The sequence below is a fragment of the Dromaius novaehollandiae genome, chromosome 1 (genome assembly GCF_036370855.1).
Source record: "Dromaius novaehollandiae isolate bDroNov1 chromosome 1, bDroNov1.hap1, whole genome shotgun sequence".
Lineage (NCBI taxonomy): Eukaryota > Metazoa > Chordata > Aves > Casuariiformes > Dromaiidae > Dromaius > Dromaius novaehollandiae.
This window is the reverse complement of record NC_088098.1, coordinates 134,838,171-134,851,307: the sequence shown is the minus strand read 5'-3', so window position 1 is coordinate 134,851,307 and position 13,137 is coordinate 134,838,171. Positions and strand designations below refer to the sequence as shown.

Sequence of the window (13,137 nt, the reverse complement as noted above, 5' to 3'; positions counted from 1 at the left end):
CTGATGGTTATATATTCATCTGCACTGAGAGGAGACTGTAATGAGTTAAACCAGCTGCTTAAATGGTTCAATTCCCCTCTGCTTCCAGCTTTGATACACTTTAACTAACATTTGCTGAGTGGAAGACTTCATAGTTTTATCCAAGCGCACACCTGAAGCCTGCTTATTTTAAGCATAAGCAGACCTCTACAGGGTTTGGCTTTTCGTATGAATCAAGAACTTTTAGCTGATCCTTGGCTTGCTGTATTTAAGCTGTTACTTTAATTAGCCAATCTTCCTTTTTGAAAGTGGATATTAAAACAGTGTAAGACTATGATTCAGAGTGGTTTCATCCACCGCACCTGGGACAGAACAAAAGAGCTATTTTGAAGATAGATGCTCAGGTGTAGTTATATTTACATCAGGAATCAGCCTCAAATCTACTCTTTCAGAGTAGGCAGAAGATGATTCTTTTTCCCTCTCTAATAGGATGTTCCAAAAAGAAAAAAGTTCTCAGAGTGAAGATAAAATCCCAACTCTAGTAAATTCGTTTGCAAAGCTCCCACAGACTTCACTGGCTAGAGTTCACCCCCTGAATCACTGACCATTAAGCTTCTGGAGGACTCCTTCCACCAAACTGCATAAAATGGGGGAATTTTTTGTTATTATTTCAAAGTGGTTGAGAAAATAGAGAGCACATGATAGAGCTGCTTACTTACGTAGCAGCAAATGAATAGACTCAGTATTTCCTGTCCCCTGTGAGCAGTTTACTCATCTGAGCAGCAAATCCAGTCAGCCTCTGGGATCCATTTTTTTCCTGTTCCCTAGCAGCTCAGCTCTAAGTTAGAAGGGATTTCCTCCTCAGAGGTGGCATGAACCACCTGTACCTTGAAGCAAAGCAGTGTGATCCTGAGTGGTGGCCTCAGGAAGAGTGTAGTGAACTCCATTCTGTGCAGAGCCAGGAGGACCTGACTGGGCTGCTGGAGCATTTCGCAGGCCTGCATGGGGACTGCTGTCCTCCAGAATGGGGCTCTGTCCAGGGAACTTTAATCACAATTCATTTAGAAACCTCCAAACTGTGAATAGCAGCAAACACACAGAAGCTAGCAGGCTATAGCTTATCAAAGCTACTCGTAACTGTGCATACCATTCTTAAAACCAGTTTGGGTGGTGCTAAGATAATTACCTTTTTCTCAATAACCAATCTGTAAAGATTCATTCAGTCTGTTGAATTATGGCATTTCCTAGAATTCATTGAGACCCTTCAATTTTGTATTACGTATTGCTTAGTTAGCTTGTTAAATGGATGCTATGGATAGAAGTGTCCTAAAGCTGGAGAAAAGACAAATGACAAAGGGAAGTCAATTACTCAGTAGCCCAGAAGATACAGTAATGATGCCCAGCAGCAAGTGACCCCACAATACTTTTCTACTAATCATTAGGGGGGCCTTATTCAGCTCTTTGACATGTCAGAGGCTGCAATACCCTTTAATTTAGTATTGCTCTTACTGCTGGTCAAAACTGCAGAAAAGGAAATAAAAACTTTGCATGAGCATGGAACAGAACTAAAATGTCACATCAAAGGTGAAAGTCCAAAACAAACTCTCATTTAAAACTAAGAGTTGTGGCTAAGCTTTTCCAGGAGAAGAATGATAGAAAAGATCTGTCTTTCCATGAGCACTGCAGTTGCAGAACAGCTGTGTGTACGCTGACAATCTGCTGGTAATTCAGATACCTATTAGTTGTAAAGCAAAGCTTTGATTAATCCATTTTTCCATGAGCTGCTGCTGAGTCTGTCTAGTCTGTTCCACTCTTGAAACCCCATCTTTCTTTTTTAAACCACTGCAACCCATGACATTGTCAGAGTCTCATACGTTGTCACCCTTTTGAGCCCAGAGCCAACACATGCCTCTTCTAAGTTAACTTGAAGAGAGCAGGGGAGAGGCTATGGCAAAAATTGAGCAAGCTGTATTTACAGCTTTCAAAATTGTACCGCTGTAGGAATTGAGAGATCAGGGTGACTACTGCATTTTGACCTTCTTAATAACTGCACAGGGTACTGATAGGGACGAAAAAGGGGTTCAAGTTAAGCGTGTAGTTGGGTCACTGACCAGATTACACATCCCACAGTAAACCCATTAAAGCAGTATACCAGGGAATGCCATAGTAATGTAGGAAGTGCTGGACACTCGAGTAGTAGCATTATTCAGCAGGTGTGATGTTTTGCAATGCTGCCAAACCTTGTAAGAGTGGCTTCTACAATTGTAATATGATTCTGTAGATTTTGATGAATGTCCTCTGGACTATAATCTGTCTTAGGAACTTTGGAAGCAGGGACTGCAAACCATGTAAGTATATGAAATCTGATTTCTTACTGTGTAAGGAAACATAAGGACCTTCAAACTTAAGTCACAGGAGAATTTTTCATCAACTTGTTGTCTCACACTGAAAATGAATGATTCTCCTCTATTTGTAAGTGCATAGCTTCCTGCCAGCAGTTGCATTAACAGAAAAGTAGTATTTTATTAGAAGAATAATGTTTCTGTCAGTTTAATTTAACAGATAGAGAAAAGGATTAGAGACAGCATCATGAGAACAGTCAGGAAGGACATCACTCCTCTGATGGCTTGTACAGGTCGTCTGGTGTGGAGACATCTGCACTAAGCACTGGAAATAAAGAAATATTACATTTTAAATCTCTGTATTATGCAGACTCTCTTGCAGATTTTCTAGCAATGTGATCTCATTTGGAATGCTATTTCTTTCATTACAGTAGCACAGCAGGGTCTCCAAATTTCCTTGTTTTTGTTTCCTTCTACAGAATGGTCTGCCTTCAGAAAAAAACCCTTATGTCTTTAATGGTGATTTTGTTGACAGAGGAGACAATTCTGTGGAAATACTTATAATCCTGTTTGCATTTCTTCTTATCTACCCCAATGATTTACACTTGAATAGAGGAAACCATGAAGACTACGTCATGAACGTGAGGTAGATTTTAGTGGCTGGAAGGCATTTGTTTATTCGTTGGAAATGTTGGAGTCTTTGAATGCCGCTTTAACCACTGTGCCACAGATTTGATCTCTACAACAGAAATAGTGTTTTCCTGGGTGTTCTGGTGTATTTCAGCATTTTTAACATGTGTGAGGGGGAAAAGAACATTCTTACTACACACAAACACTTCGGTGTAACTCATTTCTTGTCTCTGGCCTACTCAGAATCTGTTGTGGTCAGTGGGCCTAGAGGAACCTGCGTAATAACCTCGGGGAAAAGGGGTGGATTGCCAGACTATATTTTAGTTAAATCATTGCCTTTTTTCCACAGCATAACAAGAGACATAAGAGCATGCAGTAAAATGGAAGCAGGAAACCAGGAGTTAACATTTCATTTTCCCTTCTTTACTTTGTATTTTTCCTAGGCATTTTTTGGCTTAACTTTTGACTAAGATCTCATTTCCCAGACCTAAGGGGCAGGTAAATATCCTAACTTCTACACAGGGCAGGTACATTAGTTGAGAGGCGGCATTCTGCTCCACTTCAGGAACAGCCAACACCCCATTTCTAACACAGATGTTTGTACTCGGCTGTACAGCACTGCCAAAGGGAGATCACAGCCAACGTCTCTGGCTAATGAAAGTGTAACTCCTAGACGTGAGAAGAACTCAGCAATCCTGGTCCCTGCAATTCTAAACTACTGCAGTAACTAGCCGAGTGCCTGGTTGGTAGGGCACTCCTTGCTGTCACTTGGTGCAGGCGCATAGAATATATAGAATATATTGCTGCTTTAGCACAGACGTGAACCCAGGTTAGCAGCCCAGTTCAAATCCAGTTAATGATCCATGTAAGAGAACCAGTTTTACATGCTACTTTTTTTCCAGCACTGCTTCAGAAAAACCTTTTAACAACAGGAGTCACTTTGTCTACAAGGGAGGAAAATTCCCTCTAAAAGCAGTGGAAAACATTAACTAAAGCAGTGATGGTAGAGATGGCAAAGAATGTGGGCTTTCCAGGCTGCGGCCGTTTGCTGCACATTTTGGTTGGCAGTGTTGCACACGGGTTAATGTGAAGGCTGAGAGGTAGGGCATTGTGAAAATGCTTCTCACAGCAAGGATATATTGGTGTTAAAAGAATGAGGAAGCAGAATTCTGGTTCCTTTTGGGGAAATGGGCATTATAGATCTAATATGTCTGTATGTCTAATAAACATAAGTGATTTAAGATGAAAACCCTAGGGAATTGGGAATTTTTGTGGGAATTTTTACCCCACATCCATTAGATTCTTCGCTGGTATCTAGAAGGTAAACTGTTTCATTTAGATGAAAAATAGGCCGCTCTAATAAGTACTGGTCTGGATTCTGTTCCTGATCCTTTGAATGTACAAGAAATCAGTTTAACTCAATTCTTAGAGCAGAAGAAAGCACATTTAAACTGAAGGGAGACAGAAATGGCAGGAGGAAAGCAGGGATAGAAAATTCTGGGCAATCAATCACTGTAATGCAGAAAGTCATGCATAAAGGGCATAATGCAAACCAGCTTATGATGCTGTCCTATTTTCAGATATGGCTTCACAAGAGAAGTTTTGAGGAAGTATAAGGTAAGATTCCTGCTCCTTCCTCTTTACTTTCTTCTCAGCATTGCACATGTAAAATGAAACCTGTCTAAGCAAGGACAATTCCTACTAGTTTATATAAGTGTAGTGCAGAATTATTTTAGTAAGGTAGTTAAAAGGATTTTGAATTCTCGGTGGAATAACTGACAACACAACTGTAAGTGTTAGCCTTTTATGCTCAGAGATCTATGTGATAAAGTAAATAACGTTCATAAGGCCACTCAAGAACACAAGAGAAGATGAAAGAAAAATGAAATGCTCTAGATACCATCAGGCAGTTCTTAAAGGAAATTTCAGAACATGTTTGTCAGTGTTGCAATTCTGGATGTTGCACAAGTGAGTGGCACTGTTCATACAGCCTGTTGCAAGCACATTGACAAAATCTTGAACTTAGAAGCAGCAGAACCTGCCAAAAATAGGATATAATTTTAAAAAGTTTATTTTACAGGTCCATGGAAAAATAATTTTGTGTCTTCTGGAAGATGTCTTTAGCTGGCTTCCCCTCGCCACTGTAGTTGATAGCAAAGTTCTTATCCTACATGGAGGAATTTCAGACACCACTGATTTGGATTTCCTGAATTTGATTGAGAGAAACAAGGTAAGAGATCATATTCATGTGGGGTTACTTCTGTTTTCTTTAAAGAATTTAGCAGTACATATGCTAAGATGTTTGCATTAGGAAAGGAAATGGATGATACTATGTAAAACAAGTAAAGAAAGAAGCGTCTTGTTTTTCTTCAAAAACAAGGTTTAGAGAGCAAGGATTCAGTAGGTGTTGGGAGCCAAATATTTGGCCTCTGTAAAATAACATGGGTCTCAACTTCAAAATAGTTAAAACTCTTCAGATACCTCCTTCCTGCAGTGATGACACATTAACCAGAAAGTATGAAAATTACTTAATGCTCAGGCATTTCTGAGCACTTCAGAAATCAGTCTAGCAACATTTCTTTAGCTCTGCCTTTTGTCCTGCGGCTGTGCTTCTGCCATCTGCTCTGTGTGGGAAAGCTCTCCGCCTGTCAGGCCCTCCACTGGCAGGGGCTGAACTCTGCATGGGTGGGAGAGCCTTCTGACCCAGGAGGATCAGAATTCAAGACCTGGCCTTGAGAAAGCAGAAACCATTGCTTTTCAGGAATTTAGAAGATGATAGATGCAGGCTGTCTAAAATGATGAGCAAGCAGAGTTCTTTCAGACCAGTGGAAAATGGTGTGTGTGATTTAGTGGAATAGTTGAACCTTTTGGGGGTTTTTTTGGTCCTAAAAATCAGCTAGTGTGAGAAAATACCAGAAGAGAAAAAAAGATACTCCTGGAGAAGAATCTAGATTAATGGGCATTCACAGAGCCATAGCACACAGCTCCAAAAGAGCAGATGTCCATACATATTGAAGGTGGTTGAGTTTATTTAACAATTAAGGACCTGATGTAATACTTCATGAAATTCACTGTTATCCCGCTAGTACTCCATTAATTTCAGCTGAATTAACCTAGTAGGATGCTATTGTATCAGAGCAGTGAATGTACTTTGATCATCAGTATAATATACAGGTATATTTTCAGTTTCCAGTAAAGCTAGGCACTTACGCATCTGTCCTGAGCACAAGCGCTGTATTGCTTGTGACTGACCATGGCTTGGAATGAGGGCATGTATCTTGCTAAGAATATGAGAGCATTCTGAAGAGGCTGATCACATATATATGTAAAGCAAAATTGCTGCAAATGCCAAACACCTGCAACTTCCACCAAACCTGTGAGTTCAGGACATTATAGGAGTTAAATATTGAGTAGAATTAAATCCTGAGTACAGGCAAGGGCAATTGATGTGCCTGTCAGCTGACGACTTTGCATCAGCTTTATGCTCTGATAACTCTTTCAATATTTGTTTTTTTAAGCTGAGATCTTTGATGCGGCCACCAAAGTCAGTTACAGACATCAAGGATCAAATAAAGGAGAAAGTTCCCAGTACCACACCCAATAAATACAGTGCTCATCAGAACATTTCAGGGAAAAGGAGAGACATATCTTCATCAAGGTCCAGCCCTAGAAGAGAGAGCACTTCCTATGCAATTGCTGAAGAGTACCAGAGACTTGTGAAGGATGGCATGAGCTCAGGCCTCCTCTCTGCGACATCAGTTTCAGACCCAGACTGGTCTACAGAGCCCACCCAGAAGGAATGGCAACAAGTATGTGAAACTAAAGACAGGTTGACACAGATTGCATATGAGTACATCAATTATCAATTGGTACAAATTACATATGAACACACACAAAATGGCAGGTGATCTGTTTAGAGTGTGTGTTTCAGAGGAACTGCTGTATCTCTTAATAAGAAACCCATCATTCTTGGCAGTATGCTAATCAGCCATTAATTATTATTTTGATGCTTTTTGTAGACCTGGTAAGAAGGGCTTGTGATTTTTATGCCTTACAAGTACACATGATTTAAAATATGTTTTTCTTAGCTGCTAGGAGGAAGAAACTGCTCAGCATGAGATGTGTTTGCATGCCCTCATGTGGTTGGATCTGTTGGTACATAGGTGGCTGTCAGTTTAAATAAGCCAGACTTTGCAACTGTCACTGATAGTCTGCACCTTTTCTTTTTGGCTGTGGTTTTGGCAGCTGAATGCTGATAGTATCCTGCAAAACCCAACTCCTGAGACATATAGGCTGATTGTTGAGAGTGGGAAGTTTTTGTCCTCCTTATGTTGGTTTCCTCTTGAATATTAGAGGCAACATACACCGAGCTCTTGCCATGCTGTAATTTAATAAATTGTGAGAATTCTGAAAGCTTAATTTGCACAGCAATTTAGAAGCTGAAAATTTTGTGTGCAAGTTTATTGTTTATTTTTCTGAACTTCTCTTCAGACAGCTGCTTTAAGGGATAGGCAGGTGTGTTTTGCTTCTTGAAAAGCAAGCCTCTCTCTGAAAATGTAATTTCCCAAGATATGCATCTGACCTAGAAACTAATGTAGTAGACACAAGCAAACCCCCAAATCTGGCACTCCCCCAGGTAACCAAGTTTCCACTGAGTCCTGCTTGCAAATGTGAAGTAGAACATGTTACCTTAAACCTTTTCCAGTGAGGTTTAAACAAAACACATTTTTGCCTCATGTGTGCTGCTGACCAGCATTATTAGGTTAGCTGACATTAAACCATGGTAATTTATCCTTATGTCTGAACCCTGCTGATGTGTGAAATCTAGTTTTGGAACATGAGCTCACCAAAGACAATAAAGCCAAAGACAAATCTTGTCATGTTTAGAGCAGCCATTTCCATAGTTATAAGATAAACCCACGAACACATAGTTATCACATGCTGGGAAATAGGAAATGCCTCTTGCACAAACAAGCATAGGCAGTTTTTGAAGTAGCCCATGTACCGTTCCTGATACATCTATCACAGCCTGGAAACTTCAGCTGTAAAAGGAGGTGCATTTCTGAAATTATATTTTGGCTGAAAAAGTTAATGCAAAATTTAGATAATGTTTCTTAAGAAGTGTAAGTAAAACAAATGTTTCAGGCCAAAAGAATGCACTGCTGAGGAAGCATGTATTAGAGGGATAAAACAGGAGACCTACTTGTTAGCTCAGGTTTCTCGCTGCCCTTTGGGGCATTTGCTGTGGCCAGCATTTTACTCTCTGTCCTCACCTGTTCGAGTTTGCTGTTTTCCAGACCCTTGATATTCTCTGGAGTGATCCAAGAAGCCAAAGGGGCTGTGTACCAAACAAGGGTCGAGGAGGTGGCTGTTACTTTGGCCCTGACATCACTGCCAAGTTGTTTGAAAGGTACAACCTGAAGATGCTTATCAGGTCTCATGAATGTAAGCAAGACGGTTATGAGGTCGGTCATGGTGGCAAGGTAAGGTGCTGGCATGCAAAGCATTCTCATGCAAGTTTCACACACACAGCCACAGACTGGCCTGCCAAATTAATTAGGAAAAAAGAAAAAAGGAGTGACCTCTTTAAAATGGGTTTGGGGGACTTGTGTGCTACGTAGATGTTAGAACAAATTACAGCTGTCTGAAAAGAAACATCTTTATGACTGCAGGGAGCAGGGATGCATTTATTGCTGGTGAAAACAGATGAACATTAACAAAATCCCTGAGGATGGTAGGTGTAAATATAGCACCAGAGGTGCTCTATGGCTCTTGAAGTCTTTCATTTCACTTAATCATTTCTCTTCTGGGCTTTGCTTTCTGACATGGTGTGGCAGGAGGCCACCAAAGATCCTGACAATCAGGTCTATCTTAGAGAGAGGTTTCCTTGAACAGCATGTTACCACTCTGCTGTCTAAACTGAAGTCTTCCTGTGACAGTCCAGAAATGCAGGCCTGGACCTCAGATTTGATAACTGCAAACAGTTTGGAGAACTGCACAGTTGTTGATTTCTGCTTTTCATATACACTTCGTATGTACATTTTGTAACCTGCACATTTTTCTGTGATCAGTTTTAAAAAAAATCAATCCCCAAAAGAGTTGTCTTAGCCAATCCAATTTCTTTTTTTCCTGTAATCAGGTTATCACTATTTTTTCTGCCTCTAACTATTATGAAGCTGGGAGCAACCGGGGAGCATACATCAAACTGAATCCTGATCTGAGTCCTCGTTTTATACAGTATCAAGTCAGTAAAAACACTTGCAGACAGAATCTGCAGGAGAGGTGAGGATGTATACTGTACACAGCTGCACTAAAGGAGCATGTACTCAGCATGCGAGTACCTGCTACAAATGTATAGCTTAATTGTAATTGAATAGGCATCTATTTTTCTATTTTACAATCAATTTCAAAATCGGTACAGTAGATAAAATGTGTTCTAAGAGCTCTAACTTGGTTTCCTGAGAAATTCCCAGAGGTAATTAAAAGGGTAAGCAGCTAGAACAGCCAATTGTTGGGGACTCTTAAAGAGCCTGTTTTGGTCTGTCAGGTCTGCTTTAAGGCTGCAGCATTAATCTGGAGAAATCCTGTTATGAATGGAGTCCCAAAAGTTTATCATTACAGCTTTACCATGACTAGCACTGTGGTCAGATTTACTACAGCAAAGCAGCTTAGAATTACCTGCATAAACTTGATTATCTCATAAATCCAGATTATTCTTCTGGGGTTTGGGTTCCCCCCCACCCGCAGCATTATCTTTTAGGATGGCTCTAAGATAGCATGTGTTAAAGGATATCATAATTTGATAATGAAAGAATAAATTGTTGGAGGATTGAAATCCTTTAATGATCCTCTTTGCATATTTTCCTCCTAGGGTTAGCACGGTCGAATGGTCTGCCTTAAAAGCCTTACGAGAGAAGATATATGCACACAAGACTGAACTCACAGAGGCTTTTATAAACAAAGATCGCACTGGCACAGGTAGTACGCCCTCTCTACCTGGTGTCACCATGGGGAAAACAGCTTGAGGGATGCATGCATGGGGGCAGAAGGGATAAATCCCATGCAGGCAGGGCTCTGCCTGCCAGTGTCAGGCTGGAGGGAGGCCGAGCCTGACTGACCACATGTTCTCCCTATCCACGCAGGAGGATAGCTGTTAGCAGACAAAGCTGCTTTGTGTTTGTTGCTGGGCAGGGAATTTGGACAGGCAAATCTGGTTCCAAAAGCTCTGAAGCTGCTGCCTTCCCTTGGAAGCACCTTCAGAAAGATGTCAGTCAGGGAACTGGGGGCTCAGGTGAAGGGGGCCTGGCATCCTTCTGAGTCTGGGAAATATTCGAATAAAGTTGACTGGCTGTGACACATGCTTACCCATCAGTTGAGGGAAAGTCGATGATAAATTCATACATGAACCTTTTAGGTAGGAGCAAGGAGTTGATGACTCCTAGCATAAGTATGACTTTCCCTCCTGATGGCTTCTCACCTGACTGGGTTATCATCTGTGCCCCTATAATGGCACTCAATTAGTTCATAGTATTTTTTATTTGTCAGCTAGACAATGATTTCTGTCTTCTTGGATTTTCAGTCAAACCTATCTCTATAGTTGCAGCACAATGCAAATCTGCAGTACTCTTTATGGATAGTATCTGTTTTTTTCAAAATATATTAAAGTATGTCTAGACATAGTTATAGAATCACAAAATTGTTGGAAGGGACCTCTAGAGATCATCTAGTCCAACCCCACCGCTCATTGTTAAGCCCTCCCCCCCGCCCCCGCCCCGGTTTATGTTTTGCAACCATTCTTAAAAATCAGCTGATGACTGATTTGTGTTCAATCATGTATCGCTTATAACCGTGAACTGCCCCCTTCTGGCAGGCAAACTTTCTGTCAGTGACTGGGCAGAAGTGATGGAATCTGTCCTATGTTTGGAGCTGCCCTGGAGGACGCTGCGGCCTCAGTTAGCATGGAGCAGCCCCGATGGATGCATCGAATACATGACATGTTTTCATAATTTGAAAATAGGAAAACCAGTAGAGGAGGTAAGGAGGAAAAAACACCTCCTTGAAAATCTTGGAGGAACAGCTTCTGGTGCAGCTTGAAGGCACAAGACAGGGTGGTTTGACCAATCAGGTAGACACCTACATCTGAACTAGTTGCCTAGCTTCCTTTTATAGGTAGTGGAGGGATATGAGCACATCCCCTGCTAAGGTTGATGCTTAAAATAGGCTGGATGAATCACATGCTAGATTTGCTTCTTACTTTCTGTTAACTCAAAAGGGAGTCTAGACAGGGTAGCTCAGGCGGTTTGACAGATCCTACCTGGAGCACTCAACCCTCACTCTGAGATGATCTTTTCAAAAGTGTTCAGAGCTAACTCAGGCCCCTGTAAGAAAAAGACACGTGTAGATGGGCTTTTATATGTTTAATGGTAGCAGAGGTCTCTTCTAAAGAGCCCAGTTGTTACAGAGTGACTACATAGAGGGTTGGTACTTAGTTGCCTCCATCCTTTTTCTAAAGAGCAAGCAGGACTGGATCACATATGTACAGTGAAAGCTTTGTGCAAGTGTACGACATATAGCATTTTCCCCAGCTTGTCTGCATTTCCACAACTAATCACTGAAAGCAGGAGGTGTAAAGGACTCCTTATCCACCCCCCCCCCCCCCCCCTGCAATGTGGAAGTGACAGGTTGCAGCTGATTATTTGTTCAGGGCAAACTTTGGGGGAATAGATGTATTCTGCCTGTTAAAGCCCAAGGTCTGAATGGCTTCCTCTTTGATTTCTAAAGCAGGTTCAGCCAGCTTTGGTGGAAACGGTGTGCAGATTCAGAAAGGATCTGGAGATGATCTTTAACTTCATTGATAAAGACCATTCAGGTACGTCCAGGTTCCTTTGCAGCTGACACTAGTTATCTGTCCCCACTGTGTTTCCTCCTTAAGGCTTCTAAATATAGAGGAACGAGAGATGGTGTCATTTTTCTAGTTTAGTGAACACTAATTTAAGCACTCAAGCTGTACCCATATAAGGGACAGTGCACAGAGTCTAACTCAAGAAAAAAGTTTTCACATAACCTGTCTCCAATACTGCCTCCCTTCCCCTCTCACTTGAGGTATTCACTGCCTTCTTAATTGTAATGTGGAAAACACCAAATCATTGCTTGAAGTAAAAATGTACCTGTCATGGAATCGCAAAACATGTTCAAGCCATGAGAGGCAGGTAACTTTCTGGCAGTGAGGGAATGTGCATGCGTGTACATAGGAAGGGGAGAGAGCACTGGAAAAAGCAATCTGCCGTGTGTCCCCTCTAGGCCTGATTTCTCTTGACGAATTCCACCAGACATGGAGACTCTTCTGTGTTCACATGGGAATCCAAATAGACAACGAAACCATTGACAAGTTAGCCAACAGCATAGACTACAACAAAGATGGCAACATTGACTTCAATGAATTTTTAGAGGCCTTTCATGTGGTTCATAGACTAGATAAAAAGGCAGATGAATGAAGAAGCAGAACTTCTTGAGAGTTCCTGATGGAAGCTCAACTCACCTTTCTGCCACTAGTCATGGGTTGCTTCGGAAACCAGTTTCCAGACTGGCAAACACTGAATGGGCTGCTTGATTTGGTAAGCTTGATAAATACATGGACTAGAACAAACAAAAGCATCGTGCTCACTGTGTAAGCCTTTATTTAGTCCCTTCTGTATGATATATACCTGCTAATAATGAGACAGACAAGATGAAAAAACACTACTTACAGTATTACAGCATCACTGCCACATCAGTGTGTTACCATTTATTCTCACCCTTGGTGGTGTCTCACCCAACAATCCACCTTCTGAACACTGCCAACATAGGACCTATAACCTAGTGGGAGAGAAACCTTGGTATGTTTTTCTCAGCAGCCCTTATAAACAGTTGAGGAACTACTGATTACCACGAGGAACATATCAGACTCTCTTTGATTAATAACATGGAACTCTAACAGGAACAAAAGAGGCCTTCTGTGGACTATCCAATCCAGGAGGGGAAAAACAAGGAAGAAGAAACAGCTAGTTAAAATATGTAGTTCTGCATTTAACTGTTCTCTTTGCATGATGCAGTGACATTAAACATTCCAGGTCACTACCCATTCTTATTGAAGTTTAAAGACACAAATTTAAAGGATACTATTTTAAAAGTGTTTACACTTGTAATA

At 41.2% G+C, this 13,137-nt stretch overlaps 1 protein-coding gene across 6 annotated transcripts in view; it reads left to right on the top strand.

Annotated features, from left to right (window-relative positions):
- PPEF1 (protein phosphatase with EF-hand domain 1) overlaps positions 1–13,064 on the top strand; it is a 40,720-nt gene extending 27,656 nt beyond the window's left edge. For 4 of the 6 annotated variants that reach the window (XM_026120768.2, XM_026120769.2, XM_026120770.2 and 1 more), the window contains exons 8-17: positions 2,801–2,967; positions 4,532–4,568; positions 5,032–5,181; positions 6,470–6,760; positions 8,249–8,434; positions 9,091–9,233; positions 9,823–9,929; positions 10,822–10,985; positions 11,733–11,820; positions 12,252–13,064. In XM_026120768.2, coding sequence (XP_025976553.1) covers positions 2,801–2,967; positions 4,532–4,568; positions 5,032–5,181; positions 6,470–6,760; positions 8,249–8,434; positions 9,091–9,233; positions 9,823–9,929; positions 10,822–10,985; positions 11,733–11,820; positions 12,252–12,445 — 1,527 coding nt within the window. In that variant the 3' untranslated portion in view covers positions 12,446–13,064. The remainder of the gene's footprint in view (positions 1–2,800; positions 2,968–4,531; positions 4,569–5,031; positions 5,182–6,469; positions 6,761–8,248; positions 8,435–9,090; positions 9,234–9,822; positions 9,930–10,821; positions 10,986–11,732; positions 11,821–12,251) is intronic. The other 2 variants (XM_026120774.2, XM_064499398.1) reach the window with 2 other exon arrangements.
- The last annotated feature ends 73 nt before the right edge of the window (positions 13,065–13,137 follow it).